This window comes from Prionailurus bengalensis, chromosome A2 (genome assembly GCF_016509475.1).
Source record: "Prionailurus bengalensis isolate Pbe53 chromosome A2, Fcat_Pben_1.1_paternal_pri, whole genome shotgun sequence".
Lineage (NCBI taxonomy): Eukaryota > Metazoa > Chordata > Mammalia > Carnivora > Felidae > Prionailurus > Prionailurus bengalensis.
This window is the reverse complement of record NC_057348.1, coordinates 7,050,663-7,070,988: the sequence shown is the minus strand read 5'-3', so window position 1 is coordinate 7,070,988 and position 20,326 is coordinate 7,050,663. Positions and strand designations below refer to the sequence as shown.

The following is a 20,326-nucleotide window of genomic DNA, read 5'->3' as shown; positions in this document are numbered from 1 at the left end:
TTTCTAGCTGCATCTGTATGTGCAAGCTTTGCCATTCTCTGGGTGGGGTATACCAGAAGCAGGTCCTTTGTGCAGAGCCCTGAACCTCAGGGCAAACTGGTCACTCACCCTACTCTCCCTTTCCTTTTGAGAGGAGCTCTTCTAGCTGAGGAATACCCTCTGGGTGCTGAGCAGTGCTAGCTGAGGGATGGAATGATGCAGGCAAAATGAAGCTATTCTTTCTTCCCTTTTGTGTAGTTATTCTTGTGTTAACCTTATTCTCAGGTTATTCCCTTTTGTGTGGTTAGTCACTGTTTGCTGAAGTTTCTTAAGTAGACTCCTGAGCTCTTCCAGAGCTGTTTTTGCTCATGGATGGTTAATTATTGATCTCTCAGGTGGGTGTGGCAGAGGCCAGGGTTGCTTCTTCACCATCTTGGATTAATTGATTTTTCTTTGCATCAGTTAACGATAAACCATTCTCTGAGTTACTCACCCAGAGTCCTCTGAACCAGGAGAACCACATGATAGGCTGTGGCAGGTTGTGAGGGACCAATATTTTCACACAATTTATTTTGTCACCCGAGAAAAAAACCAAGAGGCCATTTATTTAAAAATTTCTTTTTTTTACATTTACTTATTTTTGAGAGACAGAGAGAGAGCACAAGTGGGGAAGGGGCAAAGAGAGAAGGAGACACAGAATCTGAAGCAGGCTCCAGGCTCTGAGCTGTCAGCACAGAGCCTGACATGGGGCTTGAACTCACAAACTTCGAGGTCATGACCTGAGCTGAAGTCCGACGCTTAACCGACTGAGCCACCCAGGTGCCCCTCAACAGGCCATTTATTTAAATGTTAGGATTTGTGAACACAAAGTAATGTAAAGAAAATACATTCGAGGGCAAATGAATTCTTCTCAATGTGCAGAAATCAGAAACTACTGGGGGCGTTTGTTAAATTTGAGCACAGAATGGCTCAGCTTGGTGTGATGTCAATGGAGGTAGTCATCTACCTTGGATCTTCTACCCTGGTGGTAGAAGAGAAACTATATTACCTTCATGTCCTGAAGCAACATGGTAGGGTCTGCAGAAATACCAAGTAAGTGGCCATTTCTACTCACATGTCAGATCTTTTGCAGAGGAATTTTGTTGAGAGTCTTTTGGTGTTATGGGTTGTGGGCTGTGTTGGGAAGCAGAGAGACATCTTCAAAGTCTTGTGGTGTTTAAGACCAATGTCCTGAAAAAGGGTGAGACCTGCATGGTGGGTAGATTCTCATATGTTCCAAAGACCTCCACCTCCTGGATTTATACCAAAGTGGAGACTTATCCCCTTAAGTGTGTCCTGGGCCTAGTGACTTGCTTCCAACCAACACAACATGGCAACACTGATGGGATGTCACTTCTGAGATTGGGGTACAAAAAGACTCTGGCTTTCAACTTCCTGTGTGTAGTTTCCTTGTCACCTGCCTGCTTATCCTGATGGAAGCCAGCTGCTATGTTGCTTCCCCATGAAAGACCCATGTGGCAGAGAACTGAAGAATACCTCTGGCCAACAGCCCACAGGGAGTCCATCCTTCCAACAGCTATGTGAGTGCGCTTGGAAGTAGGTCTTCTCCCAGTCAAACTTTGAGGGGACTGTAACTCCAGCTGGCACACTCATTGCAGTCTTGTTAGAGACTCTTGTTTATTTAAGAGAAGTAGCAAGTTATAAATAAACATATAAAAATTAATAGTACTTAATATGCCAACATACATCAAAGAAACAGAAAAATTAGAACTTGGGCTGTCATTTAAATAAGGGAACAAAACCCCCTAAAAACGGGAAAAAGGAAGTTCCTCTTAGGAACATAAATTTTAACTTAGAAGATGGAAATAGCCTCTGATTCTTGTTGTAGAAAACCAAATTCTCCCTAATTTACATGACTGACATAATCGATTTGTAAATGTCAAAGTCAAAAAGCCATACACTAAATTGAAAAAAAAAAGAGTCTGTATTTTATATTAAGATCCTTGAAATTAGAAGTCAGAAGGAAAGTGTACAGACAGATGAGCTTTCTCCAGAGAGGAAGAAGGGCCTAGACCCTTCTAACTAAAGTCACTTTTCTCATTTCACTCTTCTGTTATTAGGAAGTCCTCAGAGAGTGGGATAGCATGGACCAATTTTTCTAATTATGAGCTCTGTGCATTGAGCTCTCAAGGTCATACAGTAGTAAATAATTAGCCAGTGCCTCCAGCCTTTCTGGATGGCAATTCCATTAGGATTCATACTGTGTCTTCTCCTCCAAGAGTCATCATCTGCAGAACAAGATTGATGCCTGAGGCTGTCTTCCTGCCAGTCCTGAGCACAAAACCTCAGCCATCATCACTTACCAGGCAGGAGGGGAGGATGGACCCAAACTCCTATGTCATGACCCGGCAGAGGTATAGCACAGACCAGTGAGTGTCCAGGAAGATGGTGGATGGAAGAGGGACTGTGGGGAACTGTTTCCTCCTCAGCAAGACAAGCTGGGGCTGGCCAGATGGGAGGACAGCCATTGCAAAGTTTCAGCTCAGAGGCCTATGAAGTTGATGTTCTTTTTCCTGTTGGGAATTTCAGAATCTCATTCAGAATTCTGCTCTCCTCCAACACCATTTCTAGCTTCCATATGCCACACTCACATGAGAGCAAGAAATGGATGTCTCCAAATTGTTCCCTAAGCACTCCAAAAGGATCATGAATGTGATGATGGTAATCATGATGGTGATGAGGAGAGTAGCCATTCTACAACACTTTATTGAGAGTCTCCATGTGCCAGGCTCTGAACTTTGTGCTATGCAGCTTTTTATTTTCATGTACATAATCCTTCCCAAAACACAGGTGCACAATTGAGGAACAGAGCACAGCATTCTTATTTATTTTCACCAAGTCCTGGGGTCAAAAGGGGTGAAGTCAGGTTTGGATCTGAGGATCAAGACTCTATTCACAAGGCACAGGGTGTGGGCAATGTCTTTCCGTACAATTTAGTTTCATGTGGCTTGTGAGCCCTTGAAACGTGAGTGGTCCAAATTGACATGTTCTGCCCATACAAGATACCAGATTTTGAAGATGTTCAAAAAAGAATGTAAATATCTCAGTGTTGTTTATTGGTGAAATTATAATATATTTTGACATAGTTGGTGAAGTAAAATATTAAAACAAACAAACAAACAAACAAACAAACGAAAACCAACCAACATCTCAACCTGCCTTTCCTTTTTCTTTCTAGGTCACTGCAGGCAGAATGTCAGCAGGAAACAACCGAGTCTCATTCATTCCTCAGCACCTACACTGTGGTTAGCATAGTGTATGTGTATGTATATGTATTATGTATATTATATATACATATAATATATATAATATTGATTACCCTTTGTTAGTTCACAGGAAGACAATGTAATCAATATGGCTTCCATACACTAGAGGCTTTCCTGTCTAAGTTTTCTTTTCTTCCAGGGATGTCCTGTATGACAAATGAATGAGATTCAGTGGTTTCCTCCAAGCACTCTTCCAGAGTGACAAATCAAATTAACTAAACCCTGAGGAAGGGGCCATGGGAACCCCTGGTTTGTAGCCAAATCAGACAGAAATTGGCCAGAACATGACGGACATACTACTCGCGACTGGCATCTGAAGTGGGGTGGGAGCAGTCTTGTGAGACTGAGCCCTCATCCTCTGGGATCTGACACTCCAGGCAGATAGTGTCAGAACTGAGTTAAACTGTAGGACATTCAGCTCTTGTAGAGAATTGCTTAGTGTGGGGGGAAAGTATTCTGTGTAAATAATGGAGAATTGGAGGAGGTGAAAAAGTGCGTGGGTTTTTCCTATACAGTGCCAAAGACTTAATTCAATTTTAGTTTACTCCTCATAGGGTCAGAGTGTTCATGCCCATTGTGGGATCTTTGAGGGCAAGGCAATAGTTTTAATGGTGAAGGTGAAGCATACATGTTTTTTCACTGTTCTTATGTTCAAGAACCTCCTCCCTAAGATTCTAGAGGGCACGTTGTTTAAATTTAATGGGATCCCAAGAAATGACTGTAACTTGAACCCCTGTATTGATTGAGAACATGAAATTTGCCAACTGGTGCATTTCAGCAGATATTAAAGTTAATTCAGTACCTGTGTGAAGAGATGCAAAGCCAATCAGCACCTTTTTATTTTTTGTTGTATAAAGTATTTTAGTACATTTCAGATTTCTAATTGGATCAAATTGTATACCTGTTCTATTTTTTGTCTCCTTCCCCATATGCAAGTTTCTTTCTTTCTCTTCTTTTGTTTTCTTTATTTTTAAACACTGTATATATTTCAAAGGAGGTCCTCTCCATCCTGCTCATATTTGTAAATTTATTTCTCCAGAGAGCCTCAAGCCAGGATCTTCATGATGAGGGGCCTCTTCCATGATGATGATTGTTTTATAGGGTTTATATACCCATGCCTAAGCCAGGTCTACACTAACCTCTTTACTGGGCTACCGGGATGCTATGGATGTTTCTCCCTATAACCCTGATGATCTGGATCTTTGTTGTGACAAAGGCATGGGCAACAGGAACAGCAGAGGTATTGAAAGGTCCCAGTCTGTTTTTAGGAATGCAGACCTCATATGACACACAATGACTGCTTTTCTTCTCCTTCTCCTTCCTTCCCCTCCCCTCTCCCCTTCCTCCTTTATTTCCCTCCCTCTGTCTCTCTTTCCCTTTCTATCTCTCCCATGACACTTCCATGTGCAACCACCCATTGGACCTAGATCATGCACAGGGTGTACTCTTTCCCTTGAGCACCCATAGAGGCCAATGCTGGTTTGAAACACACAACAGTCAGGGTAAGAGCCTTTCCTCAACCCTAATGTCAGTCGCAGCTTCATTCTAAGACATGGATAGGTCTGGGCCAAGACACAAGACCCAGGGCCACATTAAGAAAAGACCCAATCCTGGGGCACCTGGGTGATTCAGTCGGTTGAGCGTCCATCCGACTTAGGCTCAGGTCATGATTTTGTGCTTGGTGAGTTCGAGCCCCACATCAGGTTCACTGCTGTCAGCCTGTCAGCACAGAGCATGCTTCAGCTCCTCTGTCCCCCTCTCTCTACCCCTCCCCCACTTGCGCTAGCTCCCCTCACAAAGATAAATGTTAAAAGAAAAAGACCCCATCCCATACTCTTGTCTCTAACAACCAAGTGATTATTGACACTTCTAAATTAGGTCATTTGGATCTCTAAGAAAGGATTGGAAGGGCTCAAGAAATGCATCACAGTGCAGCACAGTCCAGAGTGCATGCTTGCCATGAGGCAGCAGAGCCAGTGAGCAAGCCAGACCAAGAGAAGAAAGACCTCGTCTGGTGGTGGTCACTGCCTCATGCCCTAGTCACTGCATCAATAGGACACTGCAGAAATAGGATTGACTCCTATTCAAAATTTGGCTTGGATGTTGAGGCTGATAATGCCACACATACAAGAGGTTATAAAACGTTTTATTCTTCATAAAGATCTCCTTTTAGGGAAAGCATAGCAGGCTTTCTAAACTGGTCTGAAATGGCACAAGATGGTGTATATATATATACAATGGAGTATTACTCGGCAATCAAAAAGAATGAAATCTTGCCATTTGCAACTATGTGGATGGAACTGGAGGGTATTATGCTAAGTGAAATTAGTCAGTCAAAGAAAGACAAAAATCATATGACTTCACTCATATGAGGACTTTAAGAGACAAAACAGATGAACATAAGAGAAGGGAAACAAAAATAATCTAAAAACAGGGAGGAGGACAAAACAGAAGAGACTCATAAATATGGAGAACAAACTGAGGGTTACTAGAGGGGTTGCGGGAGGGAGGATGGGCTAAATGGGTCAGGGGCACTAAGGAATCTACTCCTGAAATCACTGTTGCACTATATGCTAACTAATTTGGATGTAAATTAAAAAAAAACGAAATGGTACAATAGTTCAAGGAAAGTGATTGGCTTCGATTTTGTATTGTGGCTATGGTGTGAGTTCAGAGAGAGAGAATTCCTGCCTATGTGCTTGTGAGGTTTGAATGTTTCACTGTCTCCAAAGGAGGGAGAACCCAGGCTGCCTGGCTTGCTTTTTTTGTTATTTGTTTTTGAGATAAATTGACATATAATATTATATTAGGGTCAAGTATACAACATAATGATTCAAAATTTACACATATTACAAAATGATCACTACGGTCTAGTTAGCTTCCATCACATACATAGTTCCAATGTTTTTTGAGAGAGAGAGAGAGAGAAAGAGAGAGCAGACAGGCAAGGGAGGGTCAGAGGGAGAGAAAGGATCTTAAGCAGGCTCTATACTCAATGCAGAGCTGGATGCAGAGCTTGATCCCATGACTCTGGAATCATGACCTGAGCCGAAATTAAGGGTTGGGTGCTCAGCCGACTGTGCCACTCAGGTGCCCTGCAAAAATTTTTTTCTTGTAAGAGAACTTTTAAGATCTACTCTTAACAGCTTTAAAATATGAAACACGGTATTATTAACTATAGTTAACATGCTGTACATCACATCCTTAGAACTCACTTATAACTGGAGGACCCGGGTTTTTTTATCAGCTAGCCCAGGTGTTGGGCAGATGGGGTAAGGAGAGCCTTAACCACCGTTTGCAGCCAAATATCACCACAAAAAATGGAGTCAGACACTTTATTACATAGTTCTTTAGGGTGTTTGTAATTTCTCTGCATTTAGACGAAATAAACTACTTTTGACTGATAATTAGTGCCCTTAGATTAGAACAGTCTTTTAAGGGAGAATGACATTTCTTATTCCTTTTGTTTCCTTTAAGGAGGGTACTGATATGTTAGTGTGTTTATGGAATTTTAAATCTGTAAGTATCCTTGGCATCTCTAATTTCTTTAACTCCATCTTTCCAAAGTGGGTGCACATAGAAACAGGTGAATGGAGCAAAAGACAATGAGAAAAGAGTTGTAGGAAGAATATGTTGTCACAACTGAGAAATGTTGCTACATTTCCCTCAAGGGTGAATACTTTATTTGTGAATTGCGTGCATCCAAAGTATAGCCACACTGATGGATTCCTGTATACTTGTTTCTGTTATGTAAACTCTCATTTATTTTCCAAAAGCTGTCTCTGCTCTGTGGAACCAGATAATCTAACAGATGTGTTGGAGTTCCTCCTCCTGGGGTTCTCAGATGATCCAGAACGGCAGCCTCTAACCTTCAGCCTGTTCCTGTCCATGTATGTGGTCACCATGCTAGGGAATCTGCTCATCATCCTGGCTGTCAGCTCTGACTCCCACCTCCATACCCCCATGTATGTCTTCCTTTCTGTCCTGTCCGTGGCTGACATCGGTTTCACATCTACCACAGTCCCAAAGGTGATTTTGGACATTCAGACCCATAACCGAGTGATCTCCCACGTGGGCTGCCTGATTCAGTTGTCTGTTTTTATCTTTTTGGCTGTTTGGACAGTGTACTCTTAACCGTGATGGCCTATGATCGATTTGTAGCTATTTGCTATCCTCTGTACTACCCAGTCGTCATGAACCCCCGCCTCTGTCGCCTGCTGATTCTGGTGTCTTTTTTGATCAGCCTTCTGGACTCTCAGCTGCAATGCCTCATTGTGTCACAACTTACCTTCTGCACAAACGTGGAATTCCCCATTTCTTCTGTGACCCTCCTCAACTCCTCAAGCTTTCCTGTAATGATACTTCCACCAATAAAATATTCGTGTATTTTATTGGTGCCATCTTTGGTGGTATTCCAGTCTCAGGGATCGTTTTCTCTTATACACGAATTCTTTCCTCCGTTCTGAGAGTCCCCTCAACAGATGGGAAGTACAAAGCCTTCTCCACCTGTGGCTCTCACCTGTCAGTTGTTTGCTTATTTTATGGAACAGGTCTTGGGGTGTACCTGGGATCGACTGTCTCACATTCTCCCAGGAAGGATGCAGTGGCCTCCATGATGTATGCTGTGGTTGCTCCCATGCTGAATCCCTTCATCTACAGCCTGAGGAACAGGGACCTCAAGAGGGCCTTGCAGAGGCTCCTTAACAGAACAGCCTAGTCTTAATACTTGGGCTTTTTTGTGTGTGTGTGCCTATTGATCAGAAATGATTGCCAGACCAAACATATGGAATTGACAAGCATGCCTCTTTGGCCACATTTTTTGTAGGTTGTGGTTTCCATTCCTCTTGATTTGTCATTTCTAAATATTGCTTATCTTGGCACCCTTTTGATGGAATTATGGGAGTATTCCAGGACGCTATGTATCCCAGTATCACTGCACAATTGAATCTCTTTATATCTATGGAATCTTCTGATTTGTCACCTATGACCCAAGCTTCCTGTAGAAATTCACAGCTCCCTTTTCAAATAGATACACAACTCTCAGCCATTTTCACCATCATGTCTATTTTCCGTAAAAGTTTGGCTTTGGTCAAATCTGTTCATCCAGGTTGTGTGAGAGAATGTATGTCACTGGTCCATAATCTTGGCTTCCTATTTGGAGTATCTGATAAGCCTTTTAAAATCCTCATACTATGGAGTGCCTGGTTGACTCAATCAGAAGAGTGAGCAACTCTTGATCTTGAGGTTGTAAGTTTGTCATCTCTCACGTTGGGTGTAGAGATTACCTAAAACTAAAATCTTGGGGCCCCTAGGTGGCTCAGTCCATTGAGTCCAAGTCGTGATTTTGGCTCAGGTAGTCTTCTCAGGTTTCATGAGATTGAGCCTTGCACTGGGCTCTATGCTGACAGAAAAGAGACTGCTTGGGATTCTCTCTCTCTCTCTCTCTCTCTCTCTCAAAAATAAATAAATAAACTGTAAAAAATCTTTAAAAATATCCTCATGCCTGAGTCCCACCAGTATAGATTAAGATTCAATTGGACTGGAGAGTGAAAAGAATGTGAACAGTTTTTTTCTTTTTCTTTTTTAACAGCTCCCCAGGTGGGGCTAATGTGCAGCTAATTTGGAGGCCTATGGGATTTTGTCAGACCTTGCATTCAAAGATGATTTACATGTGTTGGGTCCTTCACTGTTCATGGCCAGATCCTGGACATCTCCAAGTGATCAGAGCTTGTAAAGGAGGAGATATGAGCTTTCCATAGCCATAACCAATATGCTTTTTTCCCTCATATGCCTGGTAATATTTTTTTACATGTCTTCTTCCTCCATACTCTACAGCTGGTTAACTGTGCTGAATAGCTGAATATTATGCTCTTGTTCTCTGCTCCAGACTTACCCTTCTCTACGTTAAGTTGTGATGCTGTGGTAGGGGCTAGGGACCTTTCAACCACTGCTCTAATTTTCCATCTGTCCTTTCTTTAAGTTCTTCCAATAATGGTGATCAATGTCACATGCACTAATCCCCAATCTTTTCCCCATACTTCCTAGCCCATGCTGTTATCACTACATCCGGCGGCTACTGCTCTGTTGCCATATTTTTCCTTTTGTGTCTTTCACTGTTCAATTAGTATTTAATCATAACTACATTAAATTACCTTCATTACAATAACTAGTGCAGGTTTTTCTTGATTGAACTCTGGTAAATCGTAATGTGGGGAATAAAGCTACATTGTGAGATGCGATGGGAAGAATGCAAGTGGGTGAAGATGAAAAGGTGAGTGTAATGATGTGTCTTGGTCAAGGGTATACAACTGAGGTTTCAAGCAGTGGTGATATTTCCAGTGGTTTTGATTGTGCCTGTAGGTTGTAAATCACCTAAGTCTTCGTGGATAAATGTAACTGTATCTTCATTGTCATTACTCAAGGATAGCAAAGGACCGTGTCCTCAGCAAAGGGCAGATCTTCCCTTTCACTAGTAACCACCTTATTAGGATTCCATTTTGTCACCATGCTTCCTTCTCTTCTATCATGACCACTTCTATCATGACGGGTTCTTCTCTCTTCTGCTACACTCCCAGGAGCCCATGTTCATATCAATCTTTCCTTTACAGGTGGTACAGATAGTTTCTGAGGTAGAAATTTGGGGGCTTTCTGAAAAGCTTTCTGATAACTGCTTTCATTTGCTCTGCCTCTACACTAAGCCAATGGCCTACCAGCTTCACTGGCAATGAACCTAGCATTGGATTAGCTCTTCCTGCTACAAAGTGACTACAGTTTAATACTAAATTTTCCTGTTGTTCAAGCATTATAAAACATCTCAGTATGCACACTTCCTTCTCCAACCCTTCTCTATATTCCTGTCATTTGGTCCTTTGGACACTCTAAAATTTTCTTCTGCCATTTATGCACACACAAACATGATTAGCACACTTTCTTTCATATCCAATTAATTTGATAATTATTGAGGTTTTCTTTGTATCAGTAAATGAGAAATCAATCTCTGAGCTCATCTTCCAGTCAAGCCTTGAGAGGACTACATCCCTGGCCCACATTTTGAATGTAGAGATCTCTGAGAGCCCCTGAAGTATTTAAGTAAACTATCAAGTCACCAGATCAATATGTAAAACTAAACATATGTCTAATGTAGCAATCTATATGGCTAGATGGTAAATTTAGAACCTGGAGAGTCATTCAAAACAGCAAAAACCAGACATCTCCAATGTATAAAATTCCAAACCCCAAACCAGGTCTATAGAGAGAAAAATAGAAAGTTCTCCGTAGAGACATAAATTTTCAGTGAGAAAATACAAATACTATCAGATTCTTGGTATAGAAGACCTAATTATCTCTAAATTATGATTAAGTTAATGGCCTCACAGATATAAAAGTCATAAGGTGCTTTCTCTGGTTGGAAAAAAATGTGTCTGAATTTTATGGTTAGGTATGTAACTTGGAAGTCAGAAGTGAGGAGTAGAGGTCAGCTTTTTCCTGAGAAGAGGAAGGGTCTTGACACCCCGTCCCCAACCCCCTGCAACCTCAGTACATTCACTTTTTTCCTTTTCCTCTTCCATTAGTAATAGAATGTCCTTAGAGATTGAGAGAACAGGGACCAATTTGGCTAATTATGTGCCATGTGCTTTGAGCCCTCAAGGTCAAACAGCTGTAAACAATCAGCCCGTGCTTTCCAGCCCTTTAGTGGCCAGTTCCAGTTAAGTGGGCTCCATACATGTCCCTCCTTCTCCCAGAGTTGTCTGCTCCAGAAGACCCGTAGCTGCATCTGTGTTCCTGCCAGTCCTGGAAACAAAGCCTCTGTCCTCATCCAGTTCCAGGTAGGGGAGTGGCAGTGGGATCTGCATTCCTCAGACCTGCTCCAGCAGAGACACAGCACAGTCCAGGAGGAGTAAGTGCAGTGGGAGAGACTGAAGGCAGAAGGGACTGGAGGAGCATTGTTTCCTCCTCATCAAGACAACTAGAGCAGTTGGAATAGCCAGACATGAGGGGACCAAAATGGAAAGATTCAACTCACAGCCCTATAAAGACCTATTGTTACTGGTTTTAGTGCGGATCCAAGAACTCTTATTTAGATTTCTATTTTTTCCCCCATGTTATTTCTGTCTCCCGTGGGCATCTTCCCCATCAGAGCAGGAAATTGGTCCTTCTTAACTGCCCACAAGTCCTGCAAATGATCATGAAGGTGATGATGATGGTGATGATGGCAATGATGACAGTAACCAGAATGTTACAAACTTTTACCTTGGGACTCCGAGTTTCAGGCACTGAGTTAAGTTTTCTATAGCTTGCTACCTTTTATCTGCATTACCACTCCCAACAGACAACAACATGCATTATCATCATTTCAGAGATAAGGAGAGGAGCACAGCATTTTCTTTCACTTCCTGATTTTATTTATTTTTTGTGTCCAACCCACTTTTATTTTTAAGACTTAATTTAAATTCCAGTTAGTGATCATAGTTAACATAATATTAGTTTTAGGTGTACTGTATAATGACTCCACAATTTCATATGTCACCTAATGCTCATCATGACAAGTGCTCTCCTTAATGCCCATGACCCATTTCACTCATCCCCCCAACCACCTCCCTTCTAGTTTTTTCTCTATAGTTAAGAGTCTGTTTCTTGGCTTGCCTCTGTCTCTTTTTTCCCCCTTTCCTTGTTTGTTTTGTTTCTTAAATTCCACAAAGGAGTGAAAGCATATTATATTTGTCTTTCTCTCACTGACTTATGTCACTTAGCATAATGCTCTAGCTCCGTCCATGTTGTTGCAAATGGCAAGATTTCATTCTTTTATATGGCTGAGAAATATATATATATGTATGTATGTGTATATATATATATATATATGTATATATATATTATATCTCACGACTATTTTATCCATTCATCAATTGATGGACACTTGGGCTGTTTCTATAACTATTATTGTAGATAATAATGCCATAGCTATCAGAGTGCATGTATCCCTCTGAATTAGTATTTTTATATTCTTTGGGTAAATATCTAGTAATGCAGTTGCTGGATCATAGGGTAGTTCTATATTTCATTTTTTGAGGAAACTCCATAGTATTTTCCAGAATGGCTACACCAGCAGTGAAGAGTGTTCCCCTTTCTCCACATCCTTTCCAACACCTGGTGTTTCCTGTGTTGCTAGTTTTAGCCATTCTGACAGGTGTTGAATGGTATCTCATGGTGGTTTTGATTTGTATTTCCCTGATGATGAGTGATGTTGAGCATCTTGTCACGTGTCTGTATGTCTTCTTTGGAAAGATTGTTTCTTTGCTATGCATAAAGTTTTTAAGTTTTACCAGGTCCTGGAATAGATAGGGATGAAGTCAGGTTTAGATGCAGACAGTGAGACTCTGTTCACAGGGCACCTAGACTGTATTCACTCCTGCTTATCCAACCTGCCTGTCTTTTTCCCGTTACTCCAGGAAGAGACTCCTGCTCTCTGTGCTCTTTCCTTTGGGGGTTCATGGTAGAAGACACCAGAGAGCAGTGGTGCCACCAGCTGCGTCAACTATAGAAAAGATAGTTGACATGAAGGTAGAGATCATATAAACAGGCCACTCATGGGGCACCTGGATGTCTTGGTCAGCGAAGCGTCAGACTCTGGCTCAGGTCATGATCTCAGGACTCATGAGTTTGAGCCCCGCATTGGGCTCTGGGCTAACAGCTCAGAGCCTGGAGCCTGCTTCGAATTCTGTGTCTCCGTCTCTATATTTTTTCCCCACTCGCAATCTGTCTTCCGCTCTGAAAAAAACATAAACATTAAAAAAAAAAAAAAGAACTGATGACAGTTCAGAGAAGGTCTCTCTTGTCCCTTCTCCTGGATTTCGCTTCACACTCCACTTTCTCCTCCATTTTTGTAATTTAGGCCCTCTTGATCTCTAAGGGGATAGAGTCAGTATGTGAGATCCCATTCTTTTTTTTGAATTTTTTTTCAACGTTTATTTATTTTTGGGACAGAGAGAGACAGAGCATGAACGGGGGAGGGGCAGAGAGAGAAGGAGACACAGAATGGGAAACAGGCTCCAGGCTCCGAGCTGTCAGCACAGAACCCAACGCGGGGCTCGAACTCACGGACCACGAGATCGTGACCTGGCTGAAGTCGGACGCTTAACCGACTGCACCACCCAGGCGCCCCAGAGATCCCATTCTTAAGAAATAAAGAGTTCAGGGGTGCCTGAGTGGCTAAGTCGGTTGAGCTTCTGACTCTTGATTTTCGCTCAGGTCATGATCCCAGAATAGTGGGATTGAGCCCCACATTGGGCTCAACACTGGGCATGCAGCCTGCTTTGGATTCTCTCTCTCCCTTTTTCTGTCCCTCTGCCCTGCATGCTTCTCTCTCTCTCCAAAAAACAAACAAACAAACAACAACAACAACAACAACAACAACAACAACAAAACAGAAAGAAACAGTTCAAAGGTATATCTTAGCGATTTGGAAAAGACCCCTGGACTTCTCCTTAAATGCTCTGAAGTTCAGGGAAACAGGGACCCACCATTGAATTTTGAATCTTATCTGCTCTACTTTTTTATCTGTATGGGACTGGGCAAGCTCTTAATATCTTTGACCTGATTTATACAACTGCACTGAATAAGAATTAACGTGAACACTGTACATGTGACTAAATATGTGATGAATGCATATAGTAAGGGCAAGGTAAATTTTAGGTATTCTTAATATTGTTTTTCCTGTCATTCTCAAGGCTAAGCACCATCTATCCAATTAAATATCCCGTGATTGGAAGTTTTGGGTTTCCTGAGATCCTGAGAGAACATTTTTTGTTGTTGTTGTTGTTCTTATGCCGGTAGGTACTGAGTGTTTGGAGGGAAACAACTGAATCACATTCATTTCTGATTTCCCAGAGTCTATACTTTGCTTGGCACAGAGTAGGTGACAAGGACAACAGTGATCTCTGTTCAATATTGAATAGACCCTACATGGGTTCTCAGAAACAGATTTCCCAGAGTCTATACTTTGCTTGGCACAGAGTAGGTGACAAGGACAACAGTGATCTCTGTTCAATACTGAATAGACCCTACATGGGTTCTCAGAAACAGAGCATAGACAATATGGCTTCAATGCTCTCTCTGCGTGCTTCTCTTCCTTCCAGTACAAACCTCTGTTAGGTGCCACATGGGTACTGTTGTCCCCATTTCTAGGTGATACCTAGAGGGATACCAGCACGGAGAGGTTGAGAGCTTGCAAATACTCCAGATTTAGTATGTGACAGATGTGAGACTCAAAGTCCTGATTCCCATCCCAAGACTCGGTGGACTCCACCAGTGTGGAATGATTTCTTCAATTTCACACATGCTTTTGTCCCAGATGAGAAAACAGAAAGAGGACGACCCATTCCTTCTCTTGAGATTTTGTGACTTCGTCTGTGAATTAGGGAAATGGGCCAAATGGTTTACGGGGGCCTTTACTGTATGAATATTATAGATCATGGATTTTTTTATGAGGACTAATGCATTTGGCAGCCTATTTTGGAGATCTGTGATTTGGAAATATTATTCCCTAGACAAAAATAGAATTTTCATGTGGATCTACTATGAAAGAGCATGGCAACACAGACTTCAGGCATCTTTCCAATTCTGTACCTTGACAATAAAAGCATGAAGTTGCTTTTGTCTACCTTTTCTATTAGGAAAACTAAATATAGATAATTAATAGTACAATTGTACATGTATTGATTTTTACAATTCTTCAGCTTTCTGCTTATATGGTATAGAAATTCTTGTATAATATGGAAGTGTGCAGAAGAATTTTATTAGGAATATTATAATAAGAAATGGAAAAATAAAATAAAAGTCGCCCATCAGGTAATACTATGCATCATTTGAAGTGCTTGAAATAGATGTGTGTACTTCACAGAGACACTTAAAACACATTATTGTGGTAAGTGAGAATGAAGAAAGCAATGTGAGCATTATTATAATATTAAGTAAGGTTTTTTTTAAACTTTATTTGTTTTTGAGAGAAAGAGATAGAGCACAGGTCGGGGCGGGGTAGAGAGAGAGGGAGACACAAAATCTGAAGCAGGCTCCAGGCTCTGAGCTGTCCGCACAGAGCCTGACGCGGGGCTAGAACTCACAAACCATGAGATCATGACCTGAGCCGAAGTCACACACTCGATCGACTGAGCCACCCAGGCGCCCCAGTATTAAGTAAGTTTTTAAGAAAACTGTTCATGAATACACCAGTACTAATATTATGAAAACACTGAAAGGAAAATATACTGCCACATTCGTGACAGTGTTTGCCTTTGGGCAGCTGAAGTGAAGAGGGCAATAGGATCATGCAGGGATAGCAAGAAAACTCAACTTTTCCTGGCCACAAATATGAGTTCCAAAGCAAGTATAACTAAATATTTCTCTTTTTAAAGTTTATTTATTTATTTTGAGAGAGAGAAAGAAAGTACAAGCAAGGGAGGGGCAGAGTGAGAGGGAGAGAGAGAAGCCCAAGCAGGCTCTATGCTGTCAGTACAGAGCCTGATGAGGGGCTTGAACCCACAAACCATGAGATCATAACCTGAGCTGAACTCATGAGTCAGATGCTTAACCAACTGAGCCACCTACGTGCCCCTAAATATTTCTATGTTTATATATTTAGATGCTTGTCTAACATTCTTTGGCTCAATGTCTTCATGATGGGTATATGTAGAACCAGGTAAATTGCCAAGACACCAATCAGGAAAGAGTTCTAAGAAGAGTTTACAATTGAGAAATGTTGCTGAAGGTAACAGGAGGTAGGATCCTCAAGTGTGAATGCTTTACTTATGAATTGCTTGAATCAAAATATTCACACTTAGCTGGATGTCTCTACACTTGTTTTGTTTATTCAACACTCTCTTCTTTTTCAAGAGGTGTCCCATCTTCATGGAACCACAGAATCTAACTGGTGTCTCAGAATTCTTCCTCATGGGACTCTCAGATGACCTGGAACTACAGCCCCTTCTCTTTGGGCTGTTCCTGTCCATGTACCTGGTCACTGTGCTGGGGAACCTGCTCATCATCCTGGCTGTCAGCTCTGACCCCCACCTCTACACACCCATGTACTTCTTCCTTTCCACCCTGTCCTGGGCCGACATTGGTTTCAGCACCACTACGATCCCCAAGATGCTGTTGAACATTCAAACACACAGTAGATCTATCACCTATGCAGAGTGCCTAACTCAGGTGTCCTTTTTTTTTCTATTTGGATGTTTGGACAATCTACTCCTGGCTGTGATGGCATATGACCGGTTTGTGGCCATTTGTCACCCCCTGCACTACCCAGTCATCATGAACCCATGCCTCTGTGGCTTTTTGGTCCTCGTGTCATTTTTCAGCAGCCTTTTGGACTCTCAGATTCACTATTTGATGGTGTCACAACTTACCTTCTGCACAAGTGTGGAAATTCATCATTTCTTTTGTGATGCACCTCAGCTTCTCCACCTTGCCTGTTCTGATACCTCCATCAATACCATACTAATGTATTTCGTGGGGGCCATTTTTGGTGGCATTCCACTCTCAGGGATCCTTTGCTCTTATACCCGAATTGTTTCCTCCATTCTGAGAGTCCCATCAACAGGCGGGAAGTACAAAGCCTTTTCTACCTGTGGCTCTCACCTATCAGTTGTTTGCTTGTTTTACGGAACAGGTCTTGGGGTATACCTCAGTTCATCTGTCTCCCCCTCCCCTAGGAAGGGTGCAGTAGCCTCGGTGATGTACACTGTGGTCACCCCAATGCTGAACCCCTTCATCTACAGCCTGAGAAACAAGGATATCAAGAGAGCACTGTGGGGGATTATCAGCAGGACAGACTAATCTCAGCATGTGTCTTATCCTTTTCGGTTCATTGCACTGCAAAATGCAGCAAATCAAACATGCACAAGACATTCTGGATGTGCAGTCACATGGTATAGGTACCTATATGGATCTCTGGTTTTTGTTTACACAATTTTTCCTCTTAGCATAGCTCTAATGGAATTGGGAGATTATTTTGGGCTCCCCATTTAAATTATAACCTCTGCAGGATTATGTATATATCCATATATCCCTCTGACTTTCCTTTTGCGTTACCCAGGACTCTTGGTCATGAGCAGTCTTGTTTCTATCAATGCAAAATAATCATAACTCTCTCTTGTTATGTATTGTTTCTATACTTTTCCTGAGATTCCTTCCCCCCCGCCCCATCCACCCACCAATTTGATGGGAGGTTCTAAACCCTACCTTAAGGACCCAGATGTCTGATACATTTTGGCACCTTAATGCTCTTGGTCAGATTTTTGAGTGAGTAGGATGACTAATTTCTTTTTGAAATTGAAATGGGACGCTATTAATATTGAGTTTGAGTCAACAGTTATCAAGTTTCCTGGGACTTCTCTAGGAACATTGGGATGTAAGGTTCCCAAGGAATAGATGGGAGAGGAACTACCAGAACAGAGGTGATTCCCAATTTTCCTGATAATTCTCCTTCCCATTCCATCTAACTTCTCCCCAGTCATATTACATAACCTGACGCAAAGGGGCAAATATGGTATACTTCCATTTACATAAGGTGCATAAAGTAGTTGAATCCATAGAGACAGAAAGTAGAATGGTGGGAGCTGGGGTCTGGAGGAGCAAGAGACAGGGAGGTAGTGTTTAGTAGGTTCAGAATTTCAGCTTGGGAAGATACAAAGTTCTAGAGTTGGATGGTGGTGATGACTGTACAACAGTGTGAATGTACTTCATGCCCCTGTACTGAAAACTGCTTAAGATGGTAAATTTTATGTTCTTTTACCACAATTAAAAAAAAGATCTTGTGTCAGGAATAAGGGACACGTTGCTTCAAATGTTGGGTGTTACTCAGCCCTCAGCAATCAACCTCTATACGGACCTACTTCAGCAAGCTCATGCCTCCTTCTTGGGGCAGCCCACATCCCATGACTGATTAGGTGTGGGGGTGCAAACATTTGGTCCCTTTGCCCTAATTCCAGGCAACTCTAAGAGATCATCTTAGCTCCAGAACTTCCTGCTGGTTGTTGGAGATCTTTGATGGGCTTCATCTTGGCTCGAGTTTTTCCAGTTTCCTTCTTTGCTGCAAAGAATTTGCCAAACCACAAGATTGTCCTCACCTCTGACACCAGATGCAAGTCCAGGTGCCCCTAGGTCCACTCTCACATCAGACCAGTTAGATACAAATTTGGGAACTTTTTCATATTCGATACTTTGCTAGAATGATTGAAACCGAGAGGACTGCCTCAGATGCACCAGGATGACTCACAGAGCTCAAGAAGCAGTGTGCTTATGATTGCAGTTTGCTTATAGGAAAGAGACACAAGTTAGAGTCAGCCAAAGAAGGGCATATGGAGGTTCCCATATGCGAAGCTTCTTGTTGTTCTCTTCCCTTGGAGTCCAGACCCATTACCTCCTCCTGGTGACAATATGTGTGACAATACTCAAAGACCATTTCCAATCAGGTAGCTCACCTGAGCTCCATTGTCCAGAATTTTTATTGAGGCTTCATTATATAGACATGAGTAGTTGAATTATGGCCTATCAGGTTGAACCCAATTTCCAACCTCCCTCCTTATATTGGCCTGATATCCCTTTGCCCAACACTCCAACCCTTTAATCACATGGCTGGTCTTTTTGGCAAGGCCAGTTCCCATCCTAAGTCATTTCATTAGCATAAACTATCAGGTGTGGTCCTTCATGAATAACCTGAGGTCTTTCAGGAATAACCAATCACTTCTATCACTAGGATATTTTCAAGCATTTAAAGGTTACCTCCCAGGAGCTGGGACAAAGGCCATCTCTCTTTAGGTGAGGCCAAATTCTTTACGACACATATGCCCTTCCACAGATGTTGATTCTAGGAACATTGCTTGGTAAACATCCTGTGTGCTAATCATTGTCTCAGAGTCGGCTTCAGAAGGAACTCAATATGGGACACCTTGTTACTAATGAAATGTATTTGAGAACACTTTATTTTATTTTTTTTCAAGTTTATTTACTTATTTTGAGAGGGGGAAGGTGCAGAGAGAGAGGGGGAGGGAGAAATCCCAAGTGGGCTCTTCATGGTCAGCTGGGAGCCCAAGATAGAGCTCGACACTGGGCTCACATGAACTCACAAACTGTGAGATCATGACCTGAGCCGAGATCAAGAGTTGGTTGCTTCACCGACTAAGCCACCCAGGAGCTCCTTGAAAAAATTGTAAAGGCAGTTCTGAAGTAGTTGAAATATTCTTTGAATTACAAACCTACCGCTGGGCTCATGAAAAGGAAAATTCAAGGGCAAGAGATGAAGAATGGGGGCATTCATTCATTCAATGCTCCCTGGGGGCAGCAGGGAGGTCACCATTGAAATTTTTAATGACTCTGGAAACCCAAACGCAGAGTTATTTGATAGAAAAGGAGTGTAGAGTTTGAGACAATAAGGTAACATACATATCCCCATGTGTGTTACACTTGTAAAAAGTTTATTTTAAAACATTAAACCCTTGGTGTAAATAAAATATGCATTAAAAATGACAATTTTGGCTGCTGCTGCTGCTATTGTAATCCTCAAATTTCTGGAGTCAGTGGTCCAACCGTAAACACTTCCCCCCTACCCAACCCCTTATTTTGTGACAAGTTTTACCATGGCCTCACAGATTCCTCTGTTCATTGGATTTTGAAAGCATTGCTCGTGGGGATGACCTCAGTGTTCAACACTGAGGCTATTCCTGCCCTTCTCAGAAGAGGAGTTTTCTGAAGAATTAAGAAACATTCCAACACTGGTCCATTAGTGGAACTTGCTTTAACTGCATGTTGGCAGACATACTACTAAGTCTCTTCTTGTTTCCACTGCCAAAATTTACTAGCATCTCGCATCTAGCACATAGAATATAGCTGTTGAGATTTTCAAGTGAGAGACCTACTCCTCCCTTTCAAGTCACTCAGACCCCCCAAATTTTGTCATTTTAGGTCTTTGTTTTATTTGTCTTCATATCAAAGCAATTAAATGATCTGTATAGCACTGTTTTAGTGAT

At 41.9% G+C, this 20,326-nt stretch overlaps 2 protein-coding genes across 2 annotated transcripts; both read left to right on the top strand.

Moving 5' to 3' along the window:
- The first annotated feature begins 943 nt into the window (after positions 1–943).
- On the top strand, positions 944–8,022 carry LOC122486544 (putative gustatory receptor clone PTE01). Its single transcript, XM_043585903.1, is given in 4 exon segments — positions 944–1,071; positions 7,082–7,398; positions 7,401–7,610; positions 7,613–8,022. Coding segments are annotated over 4 exon segments (1,065 nt in total).
- Positions 8,023–16,142: 8,120 nt separating this feature from the next.
- Positions 16,143–17,135, top strand: LOC122486543 (olfactory receptor 7E24-like). The gene has a single exon (XM_043585902.1). The coding sequence runs from the start codon at positions 16,143–16,145 to the stop codon at positions 17,133–17,135; it is 993 nt and encodes a 330-aa protein (XP_043441837.1).
- Positions 17,136–20,326: the final 3,191 nt, after the last annotated feature.